General features: G+C 37.8%; 1 protein-coding gene across 1 annotated transcript; it reads left to right on the top strand.

Annotated features, from left to right (window-relative positions):
- Nucleotides 1-269: 269 nt before the first annotated feature.
- On the top strand, nt 270-10,819 carry actr8 (actin related protein 8). The gene is made up of 13 exons (XM_051117772.1): nt 270-518; nt 965-1,135; nt 1,277-1,387; nt 1,465-1,569; nt 2,292-2,465; nt 2,579-2,672; nt 4,875-5,007; nt 5,494-5,647; nt 5,987-6,082; nt 6,155-6,295; nt 7,174-7,435; nt 8,447-8,610; nt 10,197-10,819. Exons 1-13 carry the CDS (start codon nt 399-401, stop codon nt 10,338-10,340), a joined length of 1,869 nt encoding a protein of 622 aa, XP_050973729.1. The 5' UTR covers nt 270-398; the 3' UTR covers nt 10,341-10,819.
- Nucleotides 10,820-13,613: the final 2,794 nt, after the last annotated feature.

Genomic DNA, 13,613 nt, shown 5'->3' with positions numbered 1-13,613 from the left:
CTAATGTTTGGGGATGGTCAAAGACTCGACTGTAGTTGTAGACCGTGCCTTGGTGTTCATATTAAGTTACCTCGCTCTCAAAATTTGGTTGTGACACCTGTAAGTTTCAGTTTTCACTTTAAACAAGACTGAGAACACTCAGACTCAAGTACATCAATAACGCAGCACATGATACGTCCAGTGGGTGGCGGTAATATTATTCATAAAGAGTCAACTTCCAGTACACAGACGAAGCACGTCCCACTCTCCAGCCCAGTAGGTGGCGGGACTGCGCCTACAGCTTGTCTGCCAACAGCCACTAGACCAACAGAAGTAGTTTGCTTACACAGTCTTATGCATCAAGCGATGTTTTGATAAACGTTCTGTTAATTTAGTTCATATAGTTCAACATCAGCATCATGACACAAACAGACAGAGATGCGGAGAACGGAAGAGACAGAGAGAAGGACAGAGAGAAAGAGCAACGCGGAGTGAAGAGACCCATAGTGCCCGCCGCTGTACCAGAGCCCATACAGGAGGTGACTAACAGTATTCACAGTCAGATCAGAAATATTAAGTTAGAAAAAAGAAACAAAAAACATTCTATGATTCCAACACTTTCGCTTGCACCTCTTATAGTAACAGCAAAGCTATGTACTATCTTTTTTTGTTTGTTTTTTAATAATAAAAATGAAATAATAATTATTTCGATTTTACTAGTAACTATTGATTTAATGTTTGTAAGAATGTTAGTAAAAACATAACAATTTGGGTTTGGTTAAAACGCCCACTGTTTTTATTGAAAGCTCTGAGTCTTGCTACTGGAACATTTCCCAGATTATCCTTATCCACTTTACCTTACTAGTAACTTGTGAGCTCTTATTATTAAAATTAATAATTGGAATGCAGTCAGAAGCACTTGATAATTCAATAAAACAGACACACATGTAATGTTAACAAGGAGTATGCTGATTGTCACTTTCAGCAAATTCAAGCCAACTTCATTGTTGTGATTCATCCTGGATCAAAAACTCTGCGGATAGGTCGGGCTACGGACACCCTACCCATAACCGTTCCTCATGTCATCGCCCGCAGACACAGACAGCCCGGACAGCCCCGCTACGAGGACCAGTGCCTGTTACGGGAAGGACTAAATGCAAGTAGCTTTACTGCGTCTGCATAATATGATGCTATTACGATGTTGAAAGTTAATAATAATGCAACTAATGAATTACATCAGTGATTGATTGAATTTTATATTTCGTTCACTTTGTTCCATTGTTCCTGGATGCTGTAGTCGGCAGACAGTAATGAACAGAGACAGAATGGGCTAAAAATGGTCGACCAGGTAATCTGGTCCAAGAAAATGTCCAATGGTGTGAGAAGAACCCCAGTGTCTGCAGAGCAGGTTTGTCACAATGAAGATAAATCAATATTGTGAGGTCCTGCTGTCAATGTATGTGAATTCTGAGTGTGTGTTTACAGGCCAGATTATACAACAGACAGATTCGTCCTGCTGTTCTAGACCCAAACTCTAAAGTGAACTGGACGAATACATCACAGCAGCCTGAATATCTGGTAGGAGAAGAGGTGAGACAAGAAAAATAATCAAAACTCTTGCTTTCTTACAAATGTTTGTTTTTGTGTTGGAACTAATTTCTACAATTTATCCTTCAAACTATCCCTTTAACCAAGGATTACCTTAACAGGGGTTTGTGAATTAATGAAAGGCTGATGATGAATTAAATCATACAACTGTAAAATGAAAACAAATAAGCACCTTTAAAACTACTTCATTTGGTACCAGATTTGGCATCTTTATTCTTTTTGTTTGGACGTTTCAGCAGCAGCAACATTGAATGCTTTCTTGAAATGTTTATCATATCACAGTTAAATGTAGGAATACTTAAAATAATATATGACAAAATAATTTTTGACCAAATTATGCACTTCAGTTACTGCTGCCTAAAAATAAATAAATAAATAAAATATTAGAAAACTAATGTTTGGGGAATGGTATATTATTTAAAAATCACTTTTTTTTTAATAGGCGTACACACGCCACAATTTTATTGAAAAGTAAAAAAAAATCATAATTTTAAAAAGTCAAAAATGGAAATTCTGAAAAATGAACATTTACTTTCATGCTGTTCCAAACCCATAAGATTTTCATTCATTTTTGATACACAGTTAAGGATGTTTATAACGAAAGCTGAGAGATTTCGGTCCCTCTATTATTAGTCCTCAAAACCAAAACTTTCAAGCTAGAGTTCATAAAGAGATTGTAACCTCTCTCTGTCTCTGGTGATCAGGCGTTGTATGTGAACCCTACAGACTGCTATAGTATCCACTGGCCCATCTGCAGGGGACATCTGAACATCCACAGCGGGCCAGGCGGCTCTCTCACCGCTGCTCTGGTGGACCTGGAAACCATCTGGTCTTACGCTATACAGAAACTTCTAGAAATCCCACTGAAGGATCTGAAGGTACATGAAAAACAGGCTGCTTCTGTGGCTTCAGCTCACTCATCTGGTTTAATTTCACTGGTACGTGGAATGGAATTGATTTGAGGACATTTAGGTTTTTTTTTTTTTTCCAGTATTACAGATGCATCCTTCTGATCCCAGACATCTATAACAGGCAGCACGTGAAGGAAGTGGTCAATATGCTGCTGATTAAAATGGGCTTCTCAGGTATATCAATAAAACCATTTGCACCTGCTAGCGAGACAGGTGGTCATGTTGTATTTCTGCAATTTAACAATTTCTGAATGCAATAGAACAGTACACGGTAAATTCCATCACCAATAGTCAGGAATATACCTCATATTCCTGACCATTGGCGATGGAATTTACCGTGTACTGTTCTATTGCATTCAGAAATTGTTAAATTGCAGAAATACAACATCAATTGCAGAAATGTCAACTGTAAATATCATCTCGCCCCCAATTGTATGATCCCTGTTGACTAGTTAAGTGCTTCTCAAAGGTAGGAATCTGGACTAAACATCAGAAAGCATTCTGGCTAAATTAAATGAGAATCAGCTAAAGTCAGTTTAAAGCTCATTCACTTTTACTCATTCTTTTTTAGGATGCCATGTTGAGGATTTTTCCCCCATCAATTATTAAACTAGTTTCAGATTAAACTGCATATTATTGATATTGTGGTTTGGGAAGCTCAGGATCTGTAGAGCGTACTTTGATTTTTGATTCAATGAAAAACACAACAACAATAAAATTGTATGATGACAAACTCACATATATTAAACATAGAACTTTAATTAACAAAAATAAGATGGGTGACATTAGTTCCTACAACTTATATATATTTTTTCCTGTGTCATACAGTCATGGCCAAAAATATCAGCACCCTTGCAATTCTGTCAGAAAATGCAGCCCTTCTCTCAGAAAATTCCATACAGAACCTAAAAATGCACCCTTAACTTATTATTTAGTAGCACCTCCTTTGGAAAAAATAACCATTCTGTAACCATGAATGGGTTTCTTACACCTCTCTACTGGAATTTTGGACCACTCCTCTTTTGCAAACTGCTCCAGGTCATTCAGATTTAAAGGATGCCTTCTCCCAACTGCTGTTTTGAGATCTCTCCACAGGCGCTCTATGGGATTCAGATCTGGACTCATTGCTGGCCATTTCCGAACTCTCCAGCACTTTGTTTGTAACCACTTCTGAGTGCTTTTTGAAGTGTGTTTCAGGTCATTGTCCTGCTGGAAGACCCATGACCTCTGGTGGAGACGTAGCCTTCTGACTGGCCACTACATTGCGCCCCAGAATTTATTGGTTATCATCAGATTTCATGATACCGTTCACACAGTCAACATCTTTGAACCTCCACCATGTTTGACTGTAGGGACTGTGTTCTTTTTTTTGAGGGACTCATTTCTTTTTCTGTAAACAGTGCCATGATGTCCATGTCCAGGGAGGTTAGCTACAGTGCCATGGGCTGTAAACCTCTTGATGATATTACACACAGTGGACACAGGAACATTAAGATCTCTGGAGATGGACTTGTAGCCTTGAGATTGTCCATGTTTTTCCACATTTTTTTTCTCTCAAACCCACAGACAACTCTTTACACTTCTTTCTTTCCTCTATGCTCAGTGTGACACAACACAAAGGTTGAGTCAATTTTTCTCCATTTTAACTTGTTGCAAGTGTGATTACTATATTGCCCACACCTGTTACTTGCCACAGATGTGTCTAAATACAAATTACAGGAGCATCACATGCTTGAAAAGCAGTTATTTCTTACAATTTTGACATGGTGCCAATAATTTTGTCCAGTCCATTTTGAGTTTTTGAGTTCTGTGTGAAATTTGATCAAGTTTGACTTTTGTTCTCTGTTTTTTGTGTTGTTGCAGTGCAAACAAAAACAATAAGCATGTGAATACCAAAACATTTGCAGTTGGAACAGTTTTCTAAGAGAAGTTGCATTTTCTGAAAGAATTGCAACGGTGCTGATATTTTTGGCCATGACTGTATGTGGGTTTCTGTATACAACTGTGATGCAACACAAATTAATAGAAGACATTTGGATTTCCTGTTACTTTAAAAACAAATGCTTAGTTTGTGGTTTATTATTTTCAATAAAAACACAAAAACTAACTCACTTATATTAAACATACAGTAGAAATATTGCCAAATAGACACTTTTGCTTTTCACTTTGATACCAAATCCTTTGCCAATGTCTTGTCAGTCATCTCTCCTTACGCTAACAGTAAAATCTAACTCTTGCAGCTCCTGCTGTATGGAGAAGATACTTTCAGTTTAGAATTGTAGCATCTGCAACTGAACCAACTGTTCACAAGTAATGAACACCAGTAACACAGCTTACCGCTGTAAGCCTAACTTGATCTCCTGATTCTGTTTGTAGCTGTTGTTGTGCATCAGGAGTCTGTGTGTGCGACCTTTGGCAGCGGCCTGAGCAGTGCATGTGTGGTGGATGTTGGTGACCAGAAGACCAGCGTGTGCTGCGTTGAGGACGGTGTGTCCCACCGCAGCTCCAGGTGAGAGAAACACACTGTAGAGCTGAAGCACTTTATTGTACGCTAACATAGTTGTGTACTTTGTTAAAGGGTTTTGCATTTTCTGAAGACAATGCAAGCCATGTTTCCTGTGCAAACCCCATCAAACCACAACTGCACACTTCTCCTCAAGAAAACTGTCTTCAACACACTAGAGCACTGCAGAATGATGATGCACACATTAAACAAATGAATGTTAGACCATGTTGATCAGATTGGTGAATGTATTTAAGCAGTAGTAATAGTGATGGTTGCCTTAGCTTATGGTGGTAGTTTAGCAGTTATAGAAAAACTGTTACTCATTGTTTTAAATGTAAAAAAAAAACACACCACTGAGTATCTAGTCTGTGTGGAGTGTGTAATGCTCTCATGATGTCTTACTGATGCGTAGCACAGCAAACCCAATCAAGAATACTTTGAGATCTCGTGCCGTCTCTGTTGAGTGGACGTTTTTTTTGTCTTGTGCAGGTTGTGTCTTGCATACGGAGGCTCGGATGTGACACGGTGTTTTTTCTGGCTCATGCAGAGGGCTGGATTTCCCTATAGAGAATGTCAACTCAGCAAAAAGCTGGACTGTGTCTTACTGCAGCAGCTCAAAGAGTCCTTCTGCCATCTGGATCAGGTGACCTCACAGCACATAAAGCTAAACAAATGATTCAGCTTTTGTCAGTATTGACTGAGTGTCACTCTGCCCTTAAACGGCTTAAAAGTGTTGTATTTCATGCTAAAAATAATATGCAGTCACATGTAAAAGTTGCTTATACTACTGCAAAACATACCTACAAGTCACAAAAGAAAAAGTCCTAAAACTAGTTCAGTTAGTGCAATAGGGGGGAAAAAACTCTGAATTGAGAGGAATAAATATTTATGTGTGTGTTTTTGTTCAGTATTTAATTGAAATCAACTTTGCATATTTGCATATTATGCTATGTAATCTGATGTCTTATTGCTTTTTCTGCAGGATATTTCTGGGCTGCAAGATCACGAGTTTCGCACATGTTTCCCTGATTCCCCAGTGCTGCTGTATCAGTTACGCTTAGGAGATGAGAAACTCCAGGTAGAGACGGACCAGTTTGCGTGCCATTAGTGGTGGTTAAGCGCATGTCTAAATCATTGTTATGTTTTAAAGGCTCCCATGACGTTATTCTATCCTGCTGCTTTTGGAATTGTGGGGCAGAAGATGACATCACTGCTGCATCGCTCTCAAGGAGATGCAGAGGATCCACATGATGAGCACTTCCTCCTGACCACACAAAGCAAACAAGACCAGGTACAGCTCTCTACAGTTCTTGAGCGTTTGCATAGATTCAAATGAACCTGTTCTGTTACACCCCAGAGAGCTAAGGAATGTATTTATTAGGCAATTTACAATATTAGGGCATCATATGACACACATTCAAACATCAACCATATTTAACAGTGTCAAAATAATCCGTAGAAAGACAAAACTGTTAATCAGATGCAGAATCGTTAAACGAATAGTTAACTCAGAATGAAAATTTGCTGACATTTTGCTCCACCCCATAATCTCCCATCAAGGTTATTTTCGTAAACGAAAACTAACACGAAAACGACTGGTCAAAAAACGTTTTCATAAACTGAAATAAAATTAAACTAACAAAATAAATGAAAAACGAAACGAAATGAAACTAACAACAGTTACTGAAAAATAACCGAAATAAAATCATAATCATCAAAAATACCACAAAAATAGGCATATTAAGTTGGTGGTTAAATCAAGTCGTAGGTTTGCGCTTTTTTTTTCGTAAAACTAAAACTGAAAATGAAACTAAACTATATAAAAATGAAATGGAAATGTGCTCACAAAATAAAAACTTAACTAAAACTGAAACTAAACTTAAAACGAAACTAAATTTTGTCGAGAAGTTAAAACATCTTATGTAAATCTTATGCAAATGCATCTTTTGGCTTTACAAGATGTTAACAGCTGTATTCTGGTAGTGGTGTAGATTATTGTGAAGTTTTTATCAACTGTTTGGACTCTCATTCTGACAGCACTCATTAACTGCAGAGCATCCATTTGTGTAGTGCTAGATTTTTCCAAATCTGTTCCCATTAAGAAACAAACTCGTCTGCAAATGAGGAATGGGGGTGTGTAATCTCAGTGTGTTTCTCTCTCACACACAGTCTTCTAAAGCCACAACAGACCGCAAATTATTGCCTAAGTCTGCTGGGTTTGAGGGGGATTCCAACATTTGCGACCCATCAGAGAAAGGAAATCTTACCCAGGATTTGGAATTGGGCCACGCTCAAGCCGAGTGCCTCGTCGGTGGCGCAGATGCAGAAGAAACATCGTCAGCTCTGTTGTCCAGGAAGACAGCCATGACTCAGTTTGAAGGAAAAGCACTTGGCGTGGATAAAGCCATCTTACACAGCATTGACTCCTGCTGTAAATACTGACTTACATTTACCAACACTTGGGTGAATCTCTTAAAAACCCAGGGGTAAATCTGATCCCCTAATTGACCGTTCACAGAACCCTGCCCTCCTTAGTTACTGTTGCTATGTCCGACAAACAGTGCCGCTCTCACACGACACATCGTTCTCACACCATGAAAAATACATTGCGGAGCAAAGAGGAAACTGATATCAGATTGTATTTTATTATAACCGTTTATTATAAGAATCTACTCATCTGTCTGATTTGTTAGTCGGACAGATTAGCGGATTCAGCGTTCTGATTGGTCAGATAGTCTGTCAGTCAAGCTGTTTGTGAACGGTCAATTAAAGCTTATAAACTGGCATGTTATTAAAAAATTATGATGTAATATAATATCAGCCACCTCTAACTTGGGTCATACTATAGACATTACTTGAGTAGTGTTCATGTAAAAGTGAGCATATTGGTAAAATTTAAGAATTGAGACATTTATTCCTTTTAACTTTGTTCCTATTATACATTTCTATCCAGACATAAAAGATAAGAGAACAAGTTTAAACATAGGGTTAAGCAAGGAACAGTATAGAAAACAAGTCGTTTTCCATGTTGTTCAAAGATTGAAGTGAATTTGTACAGGAAAGAAAACATTGTGTTGAAGATGATAGATTACAGTCACTCCACATTGTACGATAATGTGCACAAAGAGTTTAGCCACAGCTGTGATCAAACACACCTTAAGAAGCTTCAGACAGGTGAGTTTGATCAGAGTTGGGGTGAAACTCTGCAGGACGGTGGAGCAGAGTTGATGAATCCAGTTCTAGCAGAATTAGAATCTGACTCCTACAGTCAAGCTGATGAAATGTGAATCTGGGTTCTTCAGTCTGTTTTCTACAACACAAAATGTTCAATGTTCACAATGTATGACATGAGATTCCCCTCCATGTTATTTAATTTATTATTTTATTTTCATATTTTGCTACTAAAGCCTTAAAGCATGTGTTTATGGGTCTATTTTCACAGCTTCAGATGAAACAAAGCGTAAAATGTACAGCTGTATTCTGGTAGTTGGAGGTGGGCTGCTGTTTCATGGAGCACAAGAGTTTCTGCAGCATCGCATCCTCAATAAGATGCCTCCATCTTTCCGTTGTCTGGTGGAGAACGTTGATGTCATCACACGGCCAAAGGTGTGTAGGAAGTGTGTGTTTCCTGTGTGTTTTAAAAGAAGTTATTGAAGACTTTGTAACCAGTGATTGAAGTGCTTTCATGGTCGTGATAGCATTCTTAAGAAAGGACTGTGAGGAAGAGACACATTGTCATCTAAGATGTTCATGTCTTTCTTTCTTCAGTCGTAAAGAAATTGTTTTTTGAGAAAAACATTTCAGCATTTTTCTCCATATAATGGACTGATATGGTGCCCCGATTTTGAACTTCCAAAATGTAATTTAAATGCGGCTTCAAACGATCACAAAAGCAGTTGTAAACGATCCCAGCCGAGGAAGAAGGGTCTTATCTAGTGAAACGATCGGTTATTTTCATTAAAAACATTTAAAAAATACAATTTAAATACTTTTTAATCTCAAACGCTCGTCTTGTCTTTCTCTCCCTGAACTCTGTGTATTCTGGCTCGAGACAGTTAGGGTATGTCGAAAAACTCCAATCGTATTTTCTCCCTCAACTTCAAAAATCATTTCAAAATCCTCCTACATCGCTGCATAAGTACCGACCCAGTCTTTGCAAAGTGAACATGCAAAGAAGATCAAACACCCCTTAACAAAAAAGGGCAAACTGCGATATAGGACGATTCTGAAGCTGAGGGAGAACATGAGCACCCTCAGATTCCAGATATTCAAATAGTTGAATCTCTAGTTCTGTGTGTTCTCTGTGTATTCCGGTTCAACACAGTTAGGGTATGTCGAAAAACTCCCATCTGAATTTTCTCCTCCACGTTGAAAATCTTCCTACATTACTGTTTTACCTTTTTTTTTTTTTTTTTTTTTTTTTTTAAAGGTTGTTTTGGAAGTTCAAATTGCGGGCACCGTTGAAGCCCACTATATGGAGCACATTCCTGAAATGTTTTCCTCAAGAAACCTAATTTCTTTATGACTGAAGAAAGAAAGACATAAACATTGTGAATGACAAGGGTCACCCCCTTGTACATTATCTGTACATTTTTGTAATGGAAGTGAACTTCTCTTTTAAGTTCAGTCAGCTTCTTTCAGTTAAAACAGCCCAGACATACAAATTAGGCTGTGACTAGACTTAAGCCTTGTCTGGGTCAGTGTTTGTCTTAGTTAAGCTGATTTAATGTTCTTTACAGGTATCATTTAACAGTAAATGTTCTATACGGTAAATGCAATTTTTAGTTAAAAGCACGCTCCGTGGTGATTGATAAAAAGTCAGCGGCTGCCATTTTTGAGAATTAAAAGGGCACATTTAGCAAAAACACATAATTAATACCCGTGGCTCCTGATGATATATTGAGGAATTGAGCAAAATGGTCATCTGTACTAGAAAATGAAACTTTTTTTTCAGTTAATGTATAGGAGGAACTGAAAATGTTTGATTGCAAGTCTAATGGTTTCTTAGTGGATCAGTGATGAACTACACAACATACTGTACATACTGTGACCTACTAGCTAATAGTTACTAATCGTCTTGTGTAATTGTCTTGGCTCGACCTTACCCAGGAGTCACTGACTTGAACTTCTCACTGACTGTAGTCGTGTAATGTGACTTGCATTGTGGTAAATAACAAAGTGTTCCCCCACAGGACATGGATCCTCGTGTGATAGCGTGGAAGGGTGGAGCTGTGCTGGCGTGTTTGGACACCACACAAGAGCTCTGGATTCACCAGCGAGAATGGCAGCGTTTTGGTGTCCGTATGCTGCGTGAGCGGGCCGCCTTTGTCTGGTGATCCCAGACGATATGAGCAATTTCTCTGATGCAGATTTAATCTCTTTTGTTTATATTTTTTGGACATCTGACAGTATGATGCCAGTAACAATGTAAAGGTTGAGCAGTCGGCTCTCAAATATTTTGTTTCGGATATCAAAAGACAGTGTCCAGGCAATTTTTTGAAAAGCATTTTTTCTATTTTTCATTCTAAACTGGAAAAAACATGCCCTGTAACAGGTGATGTAAATTGTAATTTTCTTACAAAGGTAATATGTGTATAAAAGATGGTGATTAAAAGTTGTTCTTTATCTTTAAAGTAGCTATTTAAAGTTTTATACAGCAGTTCTGATCCTGGAATTTGATTGGCTGAGCAACATTGGTGTATTTGCATTTCATAATGTAATAAATGCACATAATGTAATAACTTGTATGTCATGTTCATAATGTGCTAATTTTCTCAAAAAATGTCACATTGTGACAGTGTAATAATGTTTAGGATTATACATTTATTACATTATTAAATTACTAACGTCCTCTAACAATGGGCTTAATAAAGCTTGGGAGTGCCAGGATAAAGTTTAATATAACTTTGCATTGCATTCCTCTGAAAGAAGGAAGTCATATACACCTAGGATGCATGAAGGGTGAGTAAATAATACACTACAGTAGTGTTGGGTGCTATCATCAGCCTGTGAGATCCCCAATACATGATATAATCGTACTAATGTACTTAATTATTTACATACTTCGTTTCATTGCCAGAAACCAGCTCCAGCATAAGAATAAAAGCAGCCTAACATTATTAAAGAACATTGTCACTGATTAGTCTAGCCTAGTCTAGTGCAAGTTTATGCATTTACCACACACTGCACACGTCTGCAGCGCGTTACGGCTCCGACACACAACCGGAGTAGATCATGGCTTCTGCATGTGTTTCGACCCCCTGTACTGCACACGTCTACGGCGCGTTACAGCTCTAAAGCGGCCACTCTAGTCAGTGCTTGTGTTTATACCCGCCACGCTGCGGCTCGTTGAAGCGGTTCTCCGCGCTGCATCACTAATCCCCCACCTCGTCCCTACCCTCTCCAACAATTCGTATTTCCATGGAAGGGATTTATTTTAATGATATTGTAATGGACCGCGTTGTGACATCATTGCATGCGGAAAACAAACCCTGTAGTCCAAAGGAGCTGTTCGTTGCAGTTCTTGAAAAGGGATTTTTTAAAAACAAAATATCTCCTTTTGGAGTGGACTTTGTTGATCTTTTTTATGCCCAAAGATACACACCACACACTGACTAAAGTTCAAAAAGTGAAAAAGCATAATAGCACCCCTTTAAATTATTATTATAATTTTAATGTTAATGTAATATTAGACTATAGTAAAGTTCAGCCAAGGACATACAATAAGGACCTAATTCGTTAGAATATAACTGACAACTGATATAGTCCAAACATCTTTTTAATTTCATTTTATTTCAGTATAAAAACATATTTCTTTTGAATGTAATCAACAGACATTTAACTGACTAGCACAATGTAAAGTAACTGTGGTACCACATCATATTACGACAACAGGGTAATACTATGGTAATATCTACATTATTACTTAGGAAATGACATGTCATTTCCTAGGTAATAATGTAGATATTACCATGATATCACCCTGTTGTAATATGTGATGGTAGCCTTTTCTGACCTTGAAGGCTGTGGAACTGCGGCCTTTCTCTTAAGCCTAATTTTTTTCTGATGCTCTCTCCAAAATTTGCAACTTGTAAATACTTTTCCTTCTTTCCTTTTTTTCTGCATCCATCTCTGCTTTTCTTTCTAAAGATATTTCTTCTTTCTCTCAGGGTCTGCATTGCATTCTGTAACCTTTTCTGACATGTTTTGGATTTCAAACATTTTCATTTTCCTTTTATTTGACAGAGCTCACCCTTGATCACTGTTAGCTTCAACTCGGTCAAATGATGTCACTTCCTCTGAATCAAACCCTTAAAGGCGTATTGCACACATTTTATGTTGAGTTTATGTAAACGTGACAGGACTGACCAAAAACATGGGGAGAGTTGTAAAATAGTATTTATTTGTAGAATGTATGTATAATTTCATGTTTTTAGTCAATTGATGTGAATGATAACAACTTAAACTTGTTATTGATGTGAACGTTTTTTTTTGTAAATAACAGCATATGAAAGCTGTAGGTCCAGTTTGGCTGAGGACAAGGACAGGATTTGTAATTTTTTAAGGGTTTTTAATGAATGACATTTTCCTTTAAAGAACACCTCACAGAAATCAACCATTTGTCAATTTTAGACATTTTTTGGATTTCATTCCCTGTAACAAGTCAAGGACAGATAATGTACGTTTCGGGTAGAATGTCGCTTACATTTATGCATTTAGCAGACACTTAGAGCAACTTACAGTAGAGGAACATAAGCAATTTAGAGCTAACAGTATTAGTAATATACAGTGTCAGGTTTATTAGAAGGCTAGATTGGTAAACCTGTTAGAGCAGGGGAGTGATTCAGAGAATATTAGGATAGCTGTGTATGTAGTAAGTGCATAGTTGTAAGGCTGCTGGAGTGGTTAAGTGCCTGAAGAAGAGCTGTGTCTTCAGCTGCTGCTTAAAATTTATGTTGGTTTCGGCAGCTCAGGAGGTTGGCAGCTCGTTCCATCAGAGAGGAAGGTGTTGGAGATGATGGCGACATTACTCATTTAAACACATGTTAGATGGACAAGTACAACGTTGCCATTATGGTTAAAAACTCTCCTGAATGTGTTCACATTGGCACATACAGCACCAAAAAGGAAGTCAGTTCACATATGGTTCATACAAACGACTATTTTACATTGTTTTGCTACTGATGAAATGTGCACCCTGAGCAGTGTAATGTGAGTTATGCAATTAGATTTTAATTTACAAGAAAATACTTTTTAAAATATTCACATTTTCCCCCCATTTCATTGTATTTGGTGCAATAACAGTGTTGCTGCTAGCTGAATTATTGATTTAATAATTATTAGCAACCACATTTGGTATATAGATCTTATTTTTTTATTTATACAACATGTGCTTATTATTTAATAAATGTACAGGGGTTAGACAATGAAACTGAAACGCACAGTTTTAGACCACAATTAGTATGGTGTTGGGCATCCTTTTGCAGCCAATACAGCATCATTTTGTCTGGGGAATGACAAATACAAGTCCTGCAAAGTAGCCAGAAGGATTTCGAGCCATCCCTCTTGCAGAACAGTGGCCAGGTCACCACATGATGCTGGTGTAGGAA

This window comes from Labeo rohita, chromosome 8, assembly GCF_022985175.1.
Source record: "Labeo rohita strain BAU-BD-2019 chromosome 8, IGBB_LRoh.1.0, whole genome shotgun sequence".
Classification (NCBI taxonomy): domain Eukaryota; kingdom Metazoa; phylum Chordata; class Actinopteri; order Cypriniformes; family Cyprinidae; genus Labeo; species Labeo rohita.
Note: the sequence above shows the minus strand (reverse complement) of the source record. Positions and strands in the feature narration are given on the sequence as shown.